The sequence below is a fragment of the Cucurbita moschata genome, unplaced genomic scaffold (genome assembly GCF_002738365.1).
Source record: "Cucurbita moschata cultivar Rifu unplaced genomic scaffold, Cmos_1.0 Cmo_Scf00019, whole genome shotgun sequence".
NCBI lineage: Eukaryota > Viridiplantae > Streptophyta > Magnoliopsida > Cucurbitales > Cucurbitaceae > Cucurbita > Cucurbita moschata.
The window spans coordinates 874,998-895,949 of NW_019268535.1; the positions used below are offsets into that span (position 1 = coordinate 874,998).

General features: G+C 37.3%; 3 protein-coding genes, 1 long non-coding RNA gene and 1 other non-coding gene across 6 annotated transcripts; 4 read left to right on the top strand and 1 right to left on the bottom strand.

Annotated features, from left to right (window-relative positions):
- Positions 1 to 1,408: 1,408 nt before the first annotated feature.
- Positions 1,409 to 2,676, bottom strand: LOC111456691 (transcription factor bHLH168-like). The gene is made up of 3 exons (XM_023098664.1): positions 2,536 to 2,676; positions 2,133 to 2,459; positions 1,409 to 1,672 (listed from the first exon to the last, which is right to left on the bottom strand). The coding sequence occupies exons 1-3, from the start codon at positions 2,674 to 2,676 to the stop codon at positions 1,577 to 1,579; spliced, it is 564 nt and encodes a 187-aa protein (XP_022954432.1). The 3' UTR covers positions 1,409 to 1,576.
- A 1,365-nt stretch (positions 2,677 to 4,041) lies between these two features.
- Positions 4,042 to 8,548, top strand: LOC111456863 (E3 ubiquitin-protein ligase SIS3-like). Of its 2 annotated transcripts, XM_023098906.1 has the most exons (10): positions 4,042 to 4,452; positions 4,542 to 4,580; positions 4,713 to 4,779; positions 4,873 to 4,946; positions 5,997 to 6,135; positions 6,224 to 6,316; positions 6,424 to 6,489; positions 6,578 to 6,697; positions 7,353 to 7,466; positions 7,609 to 8,548. In XM_023098906.1, exons 1-10 carry the CDS (start codon positions 4,424 to 4,426, stop codon positions 7,834 to 7,836), a joined length of 969 nt encoding a protein of 322 aa, XP_022954674.1. In that variant the 5' UTR covers positions 4,042 to 4,423; the 3' UTR covers positions 7,837 to 8,548. The 2 variants fall into 2 exon arrangements, with proteins under 2 accessions (XP_022954674.1, XP_022954675.1); XM_023098907.1 differs by lacking the exons at positions 4,713 to 4,779; positions 4,873 to 4,946 and having other exon boundaries at positions 4,046 to 4,452.
- A 4,442-nt stretch (positions 8,549 to 12,990) lies between these two features.
- Positions 12,991 to 16,742, top strand: LOC111456862 (serine/threonine-protein kinase HT1-like). The gene is made up of 3 exons (XM_023098905.1): positions 12,991 to 13,905; positions 15,282 to 15,737; positions 16,414 to 16,742. Exons 1-3 carry the CDS (start codon positions 13,546 to 13,548, stop codon positions 16,681 to 16,683), a joined length of 1,086 nt encoding a protein of 361 aa, XP_022954673.1. The 5' UTR covers positions 12,991 to 13,545; the 3' UTR covers positions 16,684 to 16,742.
- Positions 16,743 to 16,865: 123 nt separating this feature from the next.
- TRNAL-UAG lies at positions 16,866 to 16,945 on the top strand. Its single transcript has one exon. It is a non-coding gene; the product is annotated as a tRNA-Leu (tRNA).
- Positions 16,946 to 17,114: 169 nt separating this feature from the next.
- LOC111456866 lies at positions 17,115 to 19,414 on the top strand. Its single transcript, XR_002712827.1, has 3 exons — positions 17,115 to 17,287; positions 17,984 to 18,787; positions 18,938 to 19,414. It is a non-coding gene; the product is annotated as an uncharacterized LOC111456866 (long non-coding RNA).
- Positions 19,415 to 20,952: the final 1,538 nt, after the last annotated feature.

The following is a 20,952-nucleotide window of genomic DNA, read 5'->3' on the forward strand; positions in this document are numbered from 1 at the left end:
TATATATATATATATATATATATATATATATATATATATATATATATATATATATATATATATATTTGTATTTTTTTTAATCCAAATTATGATGCAAAAGGTGTGAACATGAAATATTCCACACGTATTCTTTATAACAATGATTAAAATGTGAATAATAGGTTGAAAAATTAGATAATTTGAATAATAACAACCTAGAATTTAATAATATATATATATATATATATATATATATATATATATATATCTTTATATGTATATATATATATATATCTTTATATGTATATGTATATCTATATCTATATATATATAGAAGCCGTTAAATTCCTATTAATATATTTTTGGAAAAAAAATTAAGAATATTTAGATATAAATTGAATTTTATGTTTAATATTAGAGTATTAAATTATAATAATAAAGAAAGTAGCTTTTTTAATTTAATAAATGAAATAAAATAAGCGTCAAAATTGGATGCTAATGATATGAAATGTAGACGTGTGCAACTAAATAACCTCATAATTTGAAGCTTTATTTATTATTAGTTTTTTTTTTTTTTTTTTTTTAAAGAAATTGACATCATTGATAGATATGAGAAATGTCGGTTTGATTTGCAAAGTCGAGACTTTCGAGAGCTTAGGAGGGAAATTCGTGTTTAAATGGAGAATGGGGAGGAAAAAGGGAGAGATTCTTTCCCGTCCCAGTTGGGTAGTTGCGAGATCTCATATCAGTTAGAGAGGGGAACGAAACATTTCTTATAAGGGTGTGGAAACCTCTCCCTAATAGACACGTTTTAAAATTATGAGGCTGACGACGATATGTAACTAATAATATCTATTAGCGGTAGGTTTGAACGGTTACAAATGGTATCAGAGCCAGACAAGTTATGGTGTGCCAACGAGAACGCTGGGCCCCTAAGGGGTGGATTGTGAGATCCCATGTTCGTTGAAGAGGGAAACAGAACATTCCTTATAACAGTGTGAAAACCTTTTCCTAACAGACGCGTTTTAAAACTGTGAGGCTGACATGTAACAAGCCAAAGCAGACAATATCTGTTTGTAGTGGGTTTGAGTTGCTATAGTGATCCGAGTTGGTATACCCAACTCAACCTTTATGGTTTGGATTGAGTAGTTCGGGTTGGTCGGGTTATGAAGTCATATGAACACTCATAATTGATACGTTAAATGCTACTTGAAACACGAAAAGACATCCATACCAGTCCAATAACCCACCCATTTCTTTCAAGTGAAAATTTTAAAGTATCATGACGTGTTTAAATATATTATTAAAACAATAAATTTATTAATTATTATAGATATGTTATCTATTAAATTATTAATAGCATAAAGTTTCAATATTCAATACAACACTTAAGCACTTCAGTTAATGAAACAAAACAGTATGAGAAAACATCTGAAGCACAAAAACAGACATTATTTTTATATATTTTATGAGAGTTGACAAAATGACAAGATTTGAAGAACATTACACAAATCTTGGTCTTGAAACAACGTTAAACTATTCATATTCTTAGCTCCATTTTTGTCTCAACTTTTCATACTTGAAGGAGAAAGATTGATTACTTATCTCGTCCATCTTCTCGAGCTTCAATTATCAAATGCTTCAATCTTTTTTCTACTCTCGACGTCTCTATTCCAACCCTAGAAATTTTAGCCTGCAAAGTAAAAAGAATACGATTAAACAGATTAAGCTTAGTTTACTGTAGCTCGTAACTCGTATCGAGTTTCAGTAAGACGGGTTTTTTTTGTTACTTATTAGAGTATCATATTGACTAATTAAGAAAGAAGATCGTGAGTATATAAGTAAGAAATACTATGTTTATTGATACGAGGTCTTTTGGAAAAAAAAACAAAGATAATATGAGAATTGAGTTAGAAGATAGATGTAAGAGCCATGTTGTCCACTTTGACCCGTTACGTATCGTCATTAATCTCACGATTTTAAAAAGTGTCTAATAGGGAGAGGTTTCCACACTCTTATAAGAAATGTTTCATTCCCCTCTCCAACTAATGTGAGATCTCAAAATGAGAAATGAAATAGGAGGCAGAGATAGGGATAGGGAAGTTTCCCGTCTCGTTGACATCTCTAGGTTCATTATTCCTAACACGACTTACTTCGATATGGAGGGAATGAAAGACCTTATCACCGAGCGTGGAGAAGCTAGCACTCACAACTTCACCACCTTCCTCTTCAACGACACCAATGATTTCATTAAGCATGACGTTTCGATCAACACTGCTAATCAACGTTACGTGAACGATCCCACTACACAATTCTCTCACCTCAACTATAGGAAATGTAGAATCACTAGAAGTTGGCAATTGAGAATGAATTTGTAATTGTAAAGCTTCCTTCCTTTTCTCCAAACTCTCCACTCTTTCTTTCAGCTCTTTTATGTAAGCAATCACGTATGAGATTTGGGTCTGTTGGGATAGCAAATCCTGTGAAGAACAAACAATAATTACACTTAGAACATGAATTGATATCAATTGTTCAAGATTTGGGTATGAAAAAAACCTTAGAAATTTTGTAATGGGAGGAAGGAACAAGATTGAAGAGCTTAGAACACAGCGATTTCATATGAATTCTTCGGTTTTTCTCGACGATTTTACGATCGAGTTTGATCGAAGCTCCGCCATCGATGCCGGGCTTTGCCATGAAATTGTTAAGCTTGTTGGAAGAATATGGTTTAAGGGGTTGGTATTTATATGCAGAGGAAGATGAGGAGGAAGAACGGGCAGTCGTTTTCTAGCTGCCCGGGAACCGGTCAGACGGTCAGGGGGTATGATATGATCTGATTCCATGCACCAGTTCCAGTCACCCGGTTGCCTTCCGGTTTGCTAGTTTGACTTTTGCGTCAGCCATCCGACGTCGTTTTTCTCCGCGTTTTCCATTCACCGACCACCTTTTTGATTTTATCTAATTCTGTTTTTATTTATTTATTTAATTTATGTTTGACTGGATTTGTGACGTGGAATAGATGAGAATTTAAGTGATTAATAGAATTAAATATTGAATAACATATTAGTAAAATAAAATTATAATTTGTTTTTTTTAATAAAAATATTCATAAATTTTATATTTTATAAAAAAAATATCGGTAATATCCTTAAATTAAAAAAATAAAAAATTGAAAACATTATTTTAATTTTTATGGAAATTATTAATACTTATTTTTAAAATATTCTTAATATTAAAATTTTTAAAATAGTATCAATAGGTTTAACTTTTATTTTAAAAAATTAAAAAGTCAATATTATTTTGTTTTTCTAAGAAAATTAAAAAATATATTATCTTTTTTTGATCAGAGAGTTGACTTAATCTCAAATCTCATTTATCCAGACTTCCATAGCTTGACCGGTCGTACCTAAGAATAAATTTATTGTCGTATGACTGACCGACGATTACTAGCTATTTCAACCTCATGCAAGTGAGTTGCAACCAACAGTTCAAATTGATGATGTATTGTCTATATATTACAAAAAAAAAAAAAGACGGTTTCTTAAAGTTCATGGAACGAGAGAAGTAGATGAATAATCATTATTGTTGGAAGAAATCGAGTCTATTGGAGGCTATGTAGTGATCTTCAATCTTCCAAAAACAAACAGTACGTTCTGCTTCAACACTCTCTTTCTGGGTTATTACAGTTTCTTCATTATCTAGTGTTGCAGTAAAAAAAAAGTGGGTTATCGCTGCATCATAAGGATAGAAGTCAGAGCCATCGAAAAAACTAGCTAAATCCCTATGCCCGACAACAAATTCGAGATGTTGTTTTCTCGTCTTTTAACTCGTGTTTTCTTCTTCTTTCATTGTGATTTCTTTATTTGGGAAATGAAATGAAAAGAAGATTCTCGCTCTCTTGGATAATGGGCATGTTAAAAGTGAAGAACAGAGGATGAAAAACATAACAATTTGGAGGGGCTTTTTTGTTGGGCTTTAGAGTAAGGTCGCTGTCCTTGGTTTTTGCATAGCCCATTGATGAAAGCCACTCGCTATCTGCTGCGTTTCTTGGCGACCCCACCCTCCAACTATTGCAGAATCTTCCTCTGTAATCTCATCTCAATTTTATACTATCAAATCTTTGAAAAGGTTGATTCTGCCTCATAAAATAACTTGTAATTGTCATTTTTCCTTCTTAATGTTTGGTTTAAATGGATTCAACTAACTTGCCAAACAAGATTGTGGCTCGAATTATGCTCTGAAACGTCATATTCTTCTGTTTTTTCATCTCTTTGTTCATCAATGATTCGAACCCAGATGAAATTTCTGGCCAAATGTTCGAGTTCTTCTTTGATTTCCCTTTCCCTTGTGGTTCTTTAATCGTTTCTTGCCTTTTCATGGAGACCCATTAGCCATTTTTGGCAGTTTTGAGTGTTCTTGAGTGTTCTTGGTTTAGTTTTTGGATATGGCGATTCGAGGGATCGATTTCAAATGGTAAATCTCTTTCCCATCGTTCCATTGGAATATGAATTCACCCATTTTGATGGGTTTTTTATTTGCTTGAGGATTTTGGGGGTTTTCAGGTACGATGGATTCTTCTTGTCAATGCTTGCTACTAGCATGTATCCTTTGCCATATTGATTGAAGCTGCCTGTTGTTTATGCTTTGTTAGAACCTTGTTAGAACCTTGTTAGGAGCCTGCATCAGGCTTTCATTATATCTGTTCTTGTTCTTTGACTGTTTTTGCTTGGTAGAATAATTGTGACTATCAATTGGAGGCGGTACAATACATGTAGATATCCGTTGCACGTATGGATCGTGGTAGGCGTTCGAGTTTCGAAGAAGTAATACGAATCTAAGATAGGTTTGTGATTGCTTGTTCTGATGGCTATGTGTTTTACTTTCTTCTTTCAGGTTGATTATACCTCTGTGTTTGCTTTTCGCCTTTTGCTGTTCATAGATAATGCACTTTCAGCTGGAATGGGATTGTAAGGCCTTGTCTCTCTATCTCCCTTGAATTTTTCCCTCTAAATTGTTCTTGAAGATCAGTTTCTGTTCATTGAGTTCGATTAGGGCTAGATATGCAACCAATTCTGTAATGGCCTAAGCTCACCGTTAGTAGATATTGTAAGATCTCACATTGGTTGGAGAGGGGAACGAAGCATTCCTTATAAGGGTGTGGAAGCCTCTCCTTAGTTGACGCGTTTTAAAACCTTGAGGGGTAGCTTGGAAGAAAAAGTTCAAAGAAGACAATATCTGCTAGCGGTGGGCTTGGGTTATTACAAATGGTATCAGAGCCAGACAGTGGATGGTGTGCCAGCGAGGACACTGGGCCCCCAAGAGGGGTGGATTGTGAGATCTCATTTCGGTTGGAGAGGGGAACGAAGCATTCTTTATAAGGGTGTGGAAACCACTCCTTAGTTGTTGCATTTTAAAACCTCGAGGGGAAGCTTGGAAGGAAAAACCCAAAGAGGACAATATCTACTAGCGGTGGGCTAGGGGTGGACTATGAGATCCCACATCAGTTGGAGAGGGAAACGAAACTCCTTATAAGGGTGTGAAAACTTCTCCCTAGTGAACACGTTTTAAAACCTTCAGAGAAAGCTCGAAAGGGAAAACCCAAGGAGGACAATATCTATAACAACCCAAGCCGCTAGCAGATATTGTCCTCTTGGGACGTTCCCTTCTGGGCTTCCCCTCAAGGTCTGCTCGGGAGAGGTTTCCACACCGTTATAAAAAATGCTTTGTTCCCCTCTCCAGTCGAGGTGGGATCTCACAACCCCACCCCCATTGGGGCCCAGTGATCTCGCTGGTACTCGTTCCCTTCTCCAATCGATGTGGGGCCCTCCAATCCACCCCTTTCAGGACCCAACATCCTTGCTGGCACACCGCCTCGTGTCAACCCCCTTCGAGGTTCAGCCGCATGGTTGCAAATCTCATTGTTGATTTCTTGTTTTCTTGCAAGTTCTTAAGGGAGGCAGTGGTGTATTTCAGATTTGGTGCCTTATTCTTAACTCTTAAACATAACTTTTCATTAGGGATTTTGGATGGCTCCAACAATATGCTCAGTTTTGTGGAAGAGTTGTGGTTCTTTCTATTCTCTCTATATTCCTCTACCCGTTTTTATGTGCGTGGACTGTAATCGGTACCCTATGGTTTCGAGACGCTAAAGACTGTGTAAGCTATATACTATTCCTCCGTTAATGTCGCCAAATTATCTATCTACAAGCTTTGATTGTTTAGTTCGTCTCGTCGATGCGTGCAGTTGCCCGAAGAAGGACAGAAATGGGGCTTCCTCATTTGGTTGCTTTTCAGCTACTGTGCCCTTCTTTGCATTGCTTGCATGTCAGTTGGAAAGGTTATTCATTTTCTGTCTACTTCTCCAATAATTGAGGGCCTAAGCAAACCTATTGCTTCAAATTGTTCTTGTTTCATACTTAATGCTTCTAAAACCGTGTTAAGCAGTGGTTAGCGCGTCGACAAGCACACTTGTTACGTGCCCAACAAGGCGTCCCCGTGTCTGAATATGGGGTAAGCTCGAAAACTTCTTGTTGTTGGCACTTTAAATTGTGATCATATGCCCAAAGATTGAATGGAGTAGCATTTTTCTGCAAACCAGGTACTTGTTGATATGATTCGGGTTCCTGATTGGGCGTTTGAAGCTGCAGGACTGGAAATACGAGGCGTTGGGCAAGATGCTATGGGGTACCATCCCGGGCTTTTCTTAACCTCAGCTCAGGTAAATGTGTGACGCTTAAATCAATGCATATGGAAAACTTTTTGCGCTTGGTTTTGGATCTGTTGTAGTAACATGTATTGAACTTCTCGATCGGTTTTTATATCGTTATTTCGCAAACGGTCTGTTAAAGAGATGCTGTAACATGTTACATACGCATTGTGAGATCCCACATTGGTTGGAGAAGGGAACGAAGCATTCTTTATAAGGGTGTGGAAAGTTCTCCCTTGTAGACGTGTTTTAAAACCGTGAGGCCGACGACGATACGTAATGGGCCAAAGCGGACAATATCTAGTAGCGGTGGACTTGGGCTGTTACAAATGGTATCAGAGCCAGTCAGCGAAGACGCTGGGCTCCCAAGGGGATGGATGTGAGATTTCACATCGGTTGGAGAGGGGAAGGAAACATTCCTTATAAGGGTGTGAAAACCTTTCCCTTGCAGACACGTTTTAAAACCGTGAGGCTGACAGCGATACGTAATGGGGCAAAACGGACAATATCCACTAGTAATGGGATTGGGTTGTTATGTAATGGAACAAAGTGGACAATATCTGCTAACGGTGGGCGTGTGCTGAGAAATCAGTAGGCTTGCTCTTTCTTTGCTGATTATGAAACACAAAGTTCTTACGAACGGGCTATTTTTCGGGGGTTTGTGCAGAGGGAAGCTGTGGAAGCTCTCATCCAAGAACTTCCGAAGTTCGGGCTGAAGGCGGTCCCGACGGATTGCAGTGAATGCCCGATTTGCCTTGAAGAGTTCCATGTAGGGAATGAGGTAAACTGTTTGAACTTCTCTATGATGCAATTGTATTCATTCTGATCAAACATAAACTGAACAACTTATTTGCATATCCATTTGATTTTGTGGTTGAACAAATGAATGCAACTGTTCTGTTCTCCTCCTGGACTTTATGCAGGTTCGCGGTATGCCGTGTGCTCACAACTTCCATGTCGAATGTATCGACGAGTGGCTTCGTCTGAATGTCAAATGTCCTCGGTGCCGCTCCTCCATCTTCCCAAATCTCGACCTCAATGCTCTTTCTAACCTGCACTTGGACACAGAACAAACATCTGCCAATCGACCTTCAGCCACTCATTTCGACAGCATCGAGAACGGTAGCTCGCCCGTGCCATCTGCTTCTTGACATTGATCGTGTACAGACTGAACCCGCCTTTTTGGTCACTAAAACTTCCCAGCTCCTTCAACCCCGGAGACCTACCTACCATGAATCCTGCATAATCAGTAACCCTCACATCGGTTGGAGATGGGAACAAAACAATCCTTACTAGGGTGTGAAAACCTCTCCATGGCATACACGTTTTAAAATCGTGAGGCTGACAGCAATACATAATGACCCAAAACGGACAATATCTGTTAGCGGTGGACTTGGGCTGTTACACGTCTATAGTTGTACGGTAAACCCGATGCAGGTTTGGAAGAAGGGGAAGAGGACAGATTTGCAGAGTGAGTCAACTTTTTGTTAGGTTTCCAAAGATGGTTATAAAATGCTTATGAACTCTGACAGTGACCTTCAAAGCTTGAGGCATGGAGGAAACAGGAGTTCACGTGGGTTTCTTCCATTAGCCCATGTTCATAGCTCGTGGTTCGTACAGATTCCTCACTACCTGACAAACATTCCCCGCCCTCTCTTGTTCTTTTCTTAAGTTTAGAACACTAATCATATACATTATTACGAGCTTAAATGCCCGTTGTCTTGAGCGTGGCACTCGTCGTGGTTTGTATCAAATCGATCGTGATCTCATTTTGTTTGTGAGGAAATTGGAATTGAACTCAATCATGACTTGTTTGACTCGAGACAGGTTTGTCATGAGAATAGTGAGATTTGATCTCAACTCGAACAGTGATCGTAATCTCGTTTTGTTTGTGAGGAAACTGAAATGGAACACTAACATGACTTGTTTGACTCGGAAGAGGTTTGTCATGAGAATAGCGAGGTTTGATCTCAACTCGAACAGTGACTGTAGTCTCGTTTTGTTTGTGAGGAAATTAGAATGGAACTCGATCATGACTTGAAATAGGCTTGTCATGAGAATAGTGAGGTTTGATCTCAACTCGAACAGTAATCGTAATCTCGTTTTGTTTGTGAGGAAACTGAAATGGAACATTAACATGACTTGTTTGACTCGGAAGAGGTTTGTCATGAGAATAGCGAGGTTTGATCTCAACTCATACAGTGACTGTAGTCTCGTTTTGTTTGTGAGGAAACTGGAGTGGAACTCGATCATGACTTGTTTGACTTGAAACAGGCTCGTCATGAAAATAGCGAGGTCTGATCTCAACTCATACAGTGATTGTAATCTCGTTTTGTTTGTGAGGAAACTAGAACGAAACTCGATCGAAACTCGATCATGACTTATTTGACTCGAAATAAGCTTATCATGAGAATAGTGAGGTCTGATCTCAACTCGAACAATGATCGTAATCTCGTTTTATTTGTGAGGAAATTGGAACAAAACTCAATCATAACTTGTTTGACTCGAAACATACTTATCATGAGAATATTAAGGTCTGATCTCAACTCGAACAATGAATTCAGTGAAGTTATCGTATACTTCTAAGTGGGCTACTGAAAAATAAATTATCGAAGAAAATCAAAATATTATTATTATTATTATTATATCGTCGTTATTATTTTAGATAATAATATAAAATTAATGGTATGGAGATAATGATTGAAGCTTTAATAATTATTAAGATCCTAAATCTTTTTAAAAATTATTTAATATTTCCAACTTTGGGATGTCAACCTAATCCTTGATTTTTGATGTCTTAAATAAATAGTAAATAATTAGCTCAATTTTAAAGGAAAGAATCATATCGAGATATAAAAAAATTAAAAAATTAAAAAAAAATATTTTTTTTTCTTTTTCCAACATTAATGACAACTCAATATCTCGATTATTTAATTAAAATATCACTTTTAATTGTACAAATTTAATATTTTAATAATAACATTATTTTTTGTGCAATAAAAATATAAGATAAATGTTTTAAGAAAATTAAAAGGATGATTAATCTTTCCTATTTATTTTAAAGAAAAATTGACAATAAATTAATAAATACAAAAAAGATTAATTTGAAGTTTTTAAAAATAATAATAATAAAATTAAAATGCGAGGATGAAGGAAAAAAGATTCTGCCACGTGTATGTACGGACAAATATTTTTTTCCCTAAAGTGAAAAAAATAAAACATTGTCCTTTCTTTCTACGTGGGGTGGGACCCACAGTATGCCTACTTTTAGGTCCTGTGAACTTTATGGACATAGGACATTTAAATATTTAAATATTGCCTTTTTTTTTTCTTTTTAATTTTTATATTTTATATCCTAAATTCCTGTTCTTTTTCCTCGTTTTTTTTCAAATATTCCTTTTTATTTTCAATTTTTTTTATTGTAGGTTATAGCTACCCACCTGTATCGGGTTAAAATATCATCATAAGTTTAATATGGTTCAGCCAGTCAATTGTCTAAATATTTTAGAAATAAATATTGCGATAGTTTATGAATAAATTTAAAAATAAAATCTATTATATTCTTTTTTTCTGACGTCATATATGGGTTGGAGAGGAGAACAGAGTATTTTTTATAAGAGTGTGAAAACTTCTCCGTAGCCGGCACGTTTTAAAATCGTGAGGCTGACGACGATACATAACGGGCCAAAACAAACAATTTTTACTAACAATGGGTCTGAGTTGTTATCATAGCCAGACATGGAATGATGTGCTAGCGAAGACACTGAGCTCTGAAGAGTGGTGGATTGTGAGATTCCACGTAGATTGGAGAGAGGAACGAAGCATTTTTTTTTTTTTTTTTAATAAGGGTGTGGAACCTCTCCGTATAAGACGCATAGTAAAACTGTGAGATTGATGACGATACGTAACAGGTCAAAGCGGTCAGTAACTATTAGCGGTGGGTGTAACGGGCCAAATGGGACAGTATCTATTAGCAGTGGGCATAACGGGCGAATGAGGACAACATCTATGTCTATCTTATTTATACAAATATTTTAATCTAAATCCAACTTAGAAATAAAAAAATGGAAAAAAGAGCTTTCCTTTTTTTAATATAAGCTTTTATAACTTTAATTAAATAGCTACTTGAGTTATTTTATTTTATTTTATTTTTAAAATAAATTATCATACTGCCGAGTAAAAAAAAAAAAGCATTGAGATAAGAATCTAAATACAAGAATCTTGTCAGAATTTATATTTAAAATTAAAAAATGGATTAAATTTTCAATTATTATTTCTTATGGGATTATTCCAAAGTTAGTTATGAACTTAATATTTATTCTTTTTCTCAACTGTCAAGCTAAACAATTAATTATTATTATTATTATATTTAACAAAAAAAAACCATATTGGAAAAATGCTAATTAAAAAATTAAATTACAACCTTTGATTTTTAAAAAATGTTGGAAAAATCATTAAAATAAAATAGAAATTACAACCTTTTAATTTAAAGATTGATTAAATTTTAAAAAATTGAAATATAAATCTAAAAGGTAGGGAGAAAGACTGTTTTATCCTTGAGGTTTGTTAAGTAAGTTGCATGAGATGCGGGAGATATTTGGGAAACGACCAAAAAGTTGGTGGGGCCCAGGGGCAGCTTTTTTGAGGTGGTGATTTAAAAGGAATATAATAAAATAATGAAATTTATTTATTTTTTAAATAATAATAATAATAATAATAATGATGATAATAACTGGTCAGGGACGAGGGGTAATTGTGGTATAAAGCTAGAGAGAGAAAAACGCGCAAATGGGGGAAGAGAGAGAAAGACCGTATACGGAAGAGGACCATACGGCTTTGTCCGACAAACCCACGGACACTTCACTGTAAAGTGGGCCCCACGCCCACGCCTTTAAAAAATAAATAAATAAATAACTCTTCTTTCTTCTTTCTTCTTCCGTTTCAGTTACTCCATCTAACTACTCTTCACTCTTCCTCTTTTACCCCTACTTTTTTTCCCCTTTTCCCCTTCTACCCTTCCATCCTTCCTTTTTATTTTACCCAATTTTGTTTCATTTTGGATTTTTCCTAAAATGGAATATAGATTGATACAACAGGGGGCTCGAGAGACTTCGAGCGACGCATTGTAATTTATGTTAACCTTAGCGTATTATTGGAGAGATTTCAGTCACTAATGGGAAGAATGTGACGATGAAGTCTGAGACCTTTGAATTATGAATCAAACGAAGGCGCCACTTTGCTTTATTAAGAATAAAGGTTCGTATGATACCCGAGTTAACACTCCCATGTCTGGAAATTTTTGCTACTTTGGCATCAACAATTTGATGGCTTTCAGAAGGGATGGATGTACCACGTTTGCTCCTAGCTATGATGTCCGAGTAATAGAAGTGTATGTAAATGAACCGAGACAATATCTGAATGAGAGCGATCATACGGACGCAAGTTACTAGGTGACATCCTTATTAGAAATCACAGAGCTTCACAATTGTATGATATTGTCCACTTTGAGCACAAACTCTCGTGATTTTAAAGATGTGTTCCTTACTTATAAACTCATGATCAACCCCTTAATTTTCTGATGTGGAACTCCTCTCCCAATAATCTCCTTCTCGAACAAAGTACACCATAGAGTCTCCCATGAGGCTTGGAGCCCTCGAACAACCTCTCCTTAATCGAGGCTCGACTCCTCTCTAGAGCCCTCAAACAAAGTATATTATTTATTCGACACTTTAGTCACTTTTGACTACATCTTTGAGACTCGCAACTTCTTTGCTCAACATTTGAGGATTTTATTAACATAGATAAGTTAAGGACATGACTCTAATATCATGTTATAAATCATGAACCTCCACAATGATATGATATTGTCCACTTTGAGCATAAGCTTCTCCTGACTTTGCTTTTGATTTTCCCAAAAGACCTCATACCAATGGAGATGTATTCTTTACTTATAAACTCATGATCAACCCCTTCATTAGATGAGATAGAACCCCTCTCCCAACAATCCTGTTGCATGGAACGCAAAGAAGCACTAAAACTATCATATGTCGAATCCGAATTCTCAATCTCACGAGGGTATTAGCGGAAACAACTCGATCGCTTCATGGGTTTACGAGGGATTGAAACAATATGAGGGGAAGGTAGACATGGGGGAGGGGGAAGGGAGTAAATAATTGAGTGGCAAGATGGAAATAAAGGAGAAGGTAAGGGGTGAAAAGGAAGGAAAATGAGAGGGTAGGGGTCATAATCAAAGAGGACCAGTGTTGTCCCCTAAGAGGAGGATCTTTACACGTTATGAATGTAATGGGCATAACCCATTGGCGTTAGAGCAGACGAAGGAGACGAGTCTTCCCCATATATGCTACCACTGCACCACCGCAAACAACAGCTACATCTCAACTCACCCTTTTCCCCCTCTTCCCTCCCTCTCTCTCTCTCCAGCTCTTTACCAGTAAACCCTTTCTCTCTCACTCTCAAAACCCAAGTGAAAAAATCAAGAAAAAAAACTCCCCATCTTCATCATTACCCCTTTCCTCTCTGTTCCACCTTCAAATTTGGTGTTCATGAGTTCATTTCTTCTGTTGAGTATCAGATATGGATATGAATATGCATGTGTGTGTATCATTTGATTCAAATTTAGCTCCATTTGTATCTGATGCGTGAGTTTGAGGGAAAATGTAGTTTAACATAGTGGGTGCATTAATCGATGTGGGTTCTGTTTTTCTCTTGATTTCCAGCTATAGATCTTGTTCTTGCAACGATTGATTTACCAAAATTTGGGGTCGATTTAGAATCTACATTGGGTGGGGAAGGATTGAAGAGGGTAGATTAATGATTTTGTTAAAATTTGGGCATACCCCATGAGGAATTTGAACTGGTTCAAGCCAATTTCGATCAATGGAAAGCCTGGGAGGAGGCTTTCTCTTGGGGAGTATGAGCGGGCTGTGTCATGGTCTAAGTATTTGGTGTCGTCTGGTGCAGAGATTAAGGGAGAAGATGAAGAAGAATGGAGTGCGGACATGTCTCAATTGTTTATTGGCTTTAAATTTGCTACAGGAAGGCATAGCAGGATTTACAGAGGTGTGTATAAGCAGAGGGAGGTTGCTATTAAGCTGATAAGCCAGCCTGAGCAGGACGAAAATTTGGCTATCTTTCTTGAGAATCAGTTCATTTCAGAGGTGGCATTGCTGTTTCGATTGAGGCATCCTAATATCATCACTGTATGTTTCATTTACTTGGTTTCTTTTATGTGGGTTTGTGTTTATTTGTTGTCTAAAGCATTGAATGTTTCATGAAAGGGAATTGGAATGTGTTTGTGGTGAATTCTTCTTGGGTTGTTCATGTATTTTACTGGTTCCTGTAACGTTCGTATCTAGTCTAGTTCTATTCTAGCAACGCTTTGATTTAGAGGTTTTGAATACTTCATTTCTGACTTAGTGGATGCATTAATGGATGTGGGTAGCCGGGAAGATTCCTGAGTATCGAGAGAACGTTGATCAATATTCAAAAAGAGATAGAGGACCCTGATCTTTGTCAACAAAAGGCTTCAAGCCTCGTGCAATGAATGCACTAATGGATGGACGGGGGTAGCCTGGGAAATTCCTGAATATCGAGAGAACGTCGATCAATATTCAGGAAGAGATCGAGGATCCTGATCTTTGTCAATGAAAGGCTTGGAGCCCCGTGCAATGGATGCACTGATGGATGGATGGGGGTAGCGTGGGAAATTCTTGAGTACCGAGAGAATGTCGATCAATATTCAGGAAGAGATCAAGGATCCTCATCTTTGTCAATACAAGGCTTGGAGCCTCGTGCAATGGATGCACTAATGGATGGATGGGGGTAGCCTGGAAAATTCTTGAGTACCGAGAGAACGTAGATTAATATTCAGGAAGAGATCGAGGATCCTGATCTTTATCAATAAAAGGCTTGAGCCCTGTGCATCCAATGCACTGATGGATGGATGGGGGTAGCATGGGAAATTCCTGAATATCGAGAGAACGTCGATCAATATTTAGGAAGAGATCGAGGATATTGATCTTTGTCAACAAAAGGCTTGGAGCCCTGTGCTCAAACGAAAAAGTCTTCAAAGTTGAAACTCTCTTCTTGCTCCGTTGTTCCTTTGCCTTGTTGATATGAATCCAACCACTGATCCATTGCATGTACTCGAATGAGCAATTACAAGAAACAAGGCAAAAGTGAGTCGTCTTGGGACTAAGAGTGATCATCATAGATTCAAAGTTCGATCTAAGAGTTATTCATCCTTCTAACTAGCTCTTGGTTGGAATCATTCATTAAGTTAGCTCTATTTGTGAAAGTTTGTAAGGATCCCAAAACGACCTCTAGCTTTGCAAATCTAACATTATTGGCGCTTATCACTTCTTTAGATACACTACAACACGACGACCTCCGAAAACGGAGCTATTGGATATTAGAGCTAAAGAAGACGATCTAAGTTCATTTGTTACAAGGGGCTATGAGCAATGGTTTCATTTGTTTTTTTATTTCCATTTCATGTATTAGATCTGCACACCTTAGCATAATTGAATCTATTTTACTCCTAACAACGCTAGTTTTGGTGTTCTTCATCCTGCAGTTCATTGCAGCTTGCAAGAAACCTCCAGTTTTTTGCATCATCACGGAGTACATGTCGGGCGGGTCGTTAAGAAAATACCTCCATCAGCAGGAGCCACATTCCGTTCCACTGAACTTGGTTCTGAAGCTAGCACTCGACATCGCTCGTGGGATGCGGTACCTTCATTCTCAGGGAATACTTCACAGAGATCTCAAATCAGAAAATCTCTTACTTGGTGAAGATATGTGTGTTAAGGTAGCAGATTTCGGTATCTCGTGCCTCGAATCTCAGTGCGGAAGCGCAAAGGGATTCACGGGAACATACCGGTGGATGGCACCCGAAATGATCAAAGAAAAACATCACACCAAGAAGGTTGATGTTTATAGCTTTGGCATTGTCTTGTGGGAGCTCTTAACTGCATTGACACCATTTGATAACATGACTCCTGAACAAGCAGCATTTGCAGTATGCCAGAAGGTAACCATTAGCCTCAACTAAGCACTTCATTAGCTTCACTCGATAGCGGTTTTGTTCTTATTTTGTCTTAGCGTTACCATATTATACATATCTTTTACTCGGAGTAGCTGACGAGTTACCCTCTGTCCGTGTTCTGTCTTTGTCTTAGCGTTACTACATTATACATATCGTTGACTCGGAGTAGCTGATGAGTTAGCTTCTGTCTGTTATGCCTTTGTCTTAGGGTTACAACATTATACATATCGTTGACTCGGAGTAGCTAATGAGTTAGCTTCTGTCTGTGTTCTGCCTTTGTTTTAGCGTTACAACATTATACATATCTTTGACTCGGAGTAGCTGACGAGTTAGCTTCTCTCTGTGTTCTGCCTTTGTCTTAGCGTTATAACATTATACATATCGTTGACTCGGAGTAGCTGACGAGTTAGCTTCTGTCTGTGTTATGCCTTTGTCTTAGCATTACAACATTATACATATAGTTGACTCGGAGTAGCTGATGAGTTAGCTTCTGTCTGTGTTCTGCCTTTGTCTTAGCGCTACAACGTTATACATATCTTTTCCTCGGAGTAGCTGACGGGTTACCTTCTGTCTATGTGCTGCTTTTGTCTTAGTGTTACCACATTATACATATCTTTTACTCGGTGTAGCTGACGAGATACCTTCTGTCTGTATTCTTCAGAATGCAAGACCCCCTCTACCTTCGGCGTGCCCACAGGCATTTCGTCGCATGATCAAGAGATGCTGGTCGAAAAATCCCGACAAGCGACCACATTTTGACGAGATCGTTTCAAATTTGGAAACTTATATGGAGGCTTATAATGAAGATCCAGAATTTTTCTGTCACTATGTGCCTTCATCTAGATATACTACTGCTTTAAAATGCTTACCAACATGTATTACTGAACAATTATCTGCCTCTTTGAAGCCTAGGAGGAATTCATCATCTTAAAGCTTGTATTATAAGACTTAGGGTATTATTATTTATTATTATTAAATCAAGGTTGTGAATTTTTTTTGCCTTTTTTTATGTTTTAAAGGAACAATTATTATAATAAATAATTATTATTTTTATAAATTTCAAGGTATAAATATTTTATATAAAAAATTTATATGGAACATTTGTTGCATCAAGACAGTTTGGCCGAGTGGTCTAAGGCGCCAGATTTAGGCTCTGGTCCGAAAGGGCGTGGGTTCAAATCCCACAGCTGTCAATTTTTTTTTTTTTTTTTCATTTTTGTCTCTTGAATGGGCTTTTAGAATAATGAAGCCCGGCCCAATATCATGGTGGTCGGCCCATTAAGATTTGGCGCGCGTGGTCGAATTATTAATTGATGTTTTGCCTTTTCTGATCTTCATTAATTTCTAGTGGAAGTATTTGCATTACTCGAGGATTTGTTTGAAGCTGTAATCAGTCGGTTCCGCCATTAACGGTGTGCTTCGATCTATGATCAGTTTGGCATGGTGATTTCTAATGTGATTCTGTTCGAAGAAGGTTATTTTTATGGCGTCTCAATCAACTCCTACGATGATGGCTGTGAATGTGCAGAGTTCAGGTTCAATGATCTTTTGCGTCTGTTCAAGATTGAGTTTCTTTTTCATTTTGTTTGTTGTGACTGTTTATTGGAACTTTCAATTTGATCTGTTATTTGTGATTAGGCGAGGAGTATTAGGGAAATGTCAGTGTTGAGTGAGAGTTGGTTTTATCTTTATTGACATTGTGAATTTCTTCGAGTTATTTATTTGGCGTATCACGTATGCTTTTCAAGGCTGTTTGTTTGGATTCTTTCTTGGCGTCGGCCTGAATTTTTAATTTAGACTGTTGGTAGAAACACGTGTTGCTGTTAGAAAAGGACGTGATCCTGTACTCTTGAAGAAAAATGCATTACAGTTTACTCAGCTTCTTTCTTCGTTTCTAAGTATCATACAAGATTAATAGTCTGTTAGAAGCTTGTTCGTTGGATTGTTGGACTCTGATTGGACTCTGATTGGTAATTTATGAAGGTCTGGAATTGAGGAACCATGTGCAATTGATCGATATTCCATCAATGAATTCATTGTACTTTCTTTTAATTTGTAACTGTTATTTCGAGGAATTAAGTATGCCAGCCTTTTGCATAAATTATTCATAATCATTCGACCCTGTTTTATTTTTTCAATTGGATATTTCTGCATGATGGGGCAATTTGTGCCATTATATTTGTCATGGATTATTAGTTCCAACTTCTAACACCGGAAAAGTTTTTTTTAAGTGCATCCTATGAGATCCCACTCTGGAAGAGCAAGAATTCTAACCAGTGTCAGGACCTACGGGCCAAGGGACAGTCTCAAGTAGACAGTTTCTATGGGGCGAGACCTCCCAAACGGTAATGGAGGCGTGCAAAGGTTTCCTCGGGCCAGACGGAGATTGGCCCTCGAGTGCAAAGGCAGAAGGGAGCTTGACTGCAAGACCCACCCGTCGAGCAGGGACGAAAGTCGGCCTTAGTGGTCCGACGGTGCCGAGTGGAAGAGTTGTGGCTCAATGGATAAAAGTGACTCTAGGGATAACAGGCTGATCTTCCCCAAGAGCTCACATCGACGGGAAGGTTTGGAGTATATAGTTGTCGACTTTGTTATTAGTAGAAAATTGAATTCACATAGAAAGACACGAAAAAGATATGCAAATGGTTGACAGGTTTTATCCCTTGACAGAAAATTGCTGATTTTTTCTTTTAATGAGATAACCTTAAAGGGATTTTTCCTGGAAGGTCAATTACAGATGCAAGGTTATTATTCGATGGTACAGAATTTTGGGACGAACTATTTGTGGAACGGTGGCGGTTCAGCATCTTGGAGGAGGCAGCAAGATAATGTGAGAATACATAAGCAGCCAATTAGTCGGCCATGGGTTCTCAATGCCAGAAGCAGCTGAAGATATCAGAGGTCTAAATCAAACTGTCCAGACTGAAACATTGTCATTTGATCAGACTTCCACTTTTGGCTAGTTAGTTGCAAGAGGTTCTTAAAAATGGGACACCAGGTTTAGGACGAATTCAGGACTCTGAATGAAATACGAGGTATGGTAAAAAGGTGCTAATAGTAAAAGCAAGGCAATGTTCAGATTTCAGAATGGTTTAATCTGTTCAGTTTTGCATTTATAAATTCAAAATGGATTCGACCGTAGAAACGCTTTGATACGATTAATTTTTTGTAAGGATATTGAATAGTTACAGGCAAACGATTTGCATGGGATGGGATAAAGTAACCATGAGGAGAATTCTCATCTGTCAGTTCAATGGACGCTTCAAGTCAAGTCTGATTACTGTGATACTTCTATTGCAATGTGAGTATCAAAATTTCTATTCAACAACACTGTCTATAGATCTCCGAGATACTCATCTGTATGCAAGGTCACTATCATGCATCTGTTTAATCTATTAACCCATTTAGGTGTCACTATCCGTTTAGAGGTCCTAATTATACCATTTTTCCTCAACCATTTTCTCGATTATAAGTTTAATAGTGGAACAAAATCCTTCTTAAATTGAAAGATCTTTTATCATTTTGTGGAAAATTTACGAAGTTTACCCGCAAGTCTTTTGGTCAATTATGGATTAGTCCAGCAACATCTAATCTGATCAGTCCAACATTATGATGATTATTATTGCAATCTCTTGACTTTTTTGTTATATTTGTTACACTTTTTTGTTAAATTGTAGCAACTGGTAGATTTTCAATTTTTTATTTAATCTATGGGACACAACTACCACATAGATATTTGACATCTTAAATACTATGGGGTCATAGTTTTATTCTGAATGATAACCCGAACAGGGTTTTGTTTTTGCTTTTGTGGGGGTAGTTGAGACTGGGGTGGGAAGCTGGGAATCTAGAAAATAAAGTGAGGATTTTGGGTGAAGAGAAAAATGGGAGAGGTGGGGCTGTTTCTGCAGATGCACATGGGTGCGTTTTGGTTATTGATTTTAGAAAATCTGGAGAACCAAAAAGACACAATCAGACAGAACAAACTTTTCAGTGCAGATATTGGAGCTTACACTTCGGAAAGAAACTTCATTATTCCCTTAACAACTGCTGTCTCTCTCTCTACATGATTGACGCTGCCAAACGACAAAAAACACTTCACTGCTACTAGTCTAGTCTTACTTCTACCATTGCCAATTGTCATAAACAAACATGTCTGTTTTTTTTTATTACCCTTATTTGACTTTCTATCTTTCTGGAGACGAGCATTCATTACAAGGAATTTACCCATACCCAAAAACCCCAACTTTAGTGGTTTAAGACTGCCTGCCCACCCTCACCCTTTACACTTTGATTTGGATGCTTCTTCGATAAATTATAATGCGTAGTCTTTGAATTGTGTCCTTTACACTTTGATCAAAGTGCTCGTGTTGTCTTTGAATTGTGTAATAGGTGGATTTCAATTTTTATGTTCAATAGGTCTTTGAAAAGTGTCCAATAAGTTGTCGAATTGGATTTTGTGTCTGAATGATTCTCGACATATTTGTAGTTGTTTAGTTGATGAAGACGGACTCCCCTTTTTAGGACACCCAAACCCAGTCACCATATTACTAGTAAGACTGACAAAATATCAAAAATTAAATTCTAAAAGTAGGAAGACAAGTTTTTATTTATTTATTTTTTTATTCCTTTGGTCAAACTGTGGGTGGACATTAGTTTTCCAATTCCAATGGGAAAAGCTTTTATTTACTGTGATTGAAATCAGAGTATTGTTCTTTTTTCACCACCAAGCCTGTTTTGATTACCTATTATTTGGAATTGGATTGTGCTTGGAGATGCGGCGGTCGACGGCGGCGCCGCTACGTTGGCCGGAGGCTGCAGCCTTATGTTTACAACTTCAAAGGTAGGCTGACTCTGCTGGGAACTGTCCCATTTTCCAAAGCAGAGAAAAGCTTTTGCTGTTGGATTATTGTCTGTCTTTCTAATGATTGTGATTTCCCCCTTTAATCTTAGTGTATTATATTACATGTGGTGATGACTAATTTAATTGATAGAAATATATTCGGAAGAAAAATGCAAATTAAAAATCGTGCTAAGGTATGATTATTTGGAACAAGCTCGGGTTGGAAACAAGCTACTTGTCTCGCCCCTTTTTTATTATTAGTTTGATAGGTTGCAATTTTCTCTAATAATTATGTATCTTCATGAATCCTGATGAGCCTTTGCCTTTTGGATCGTCTTCTGTCCAACGTGACACCCT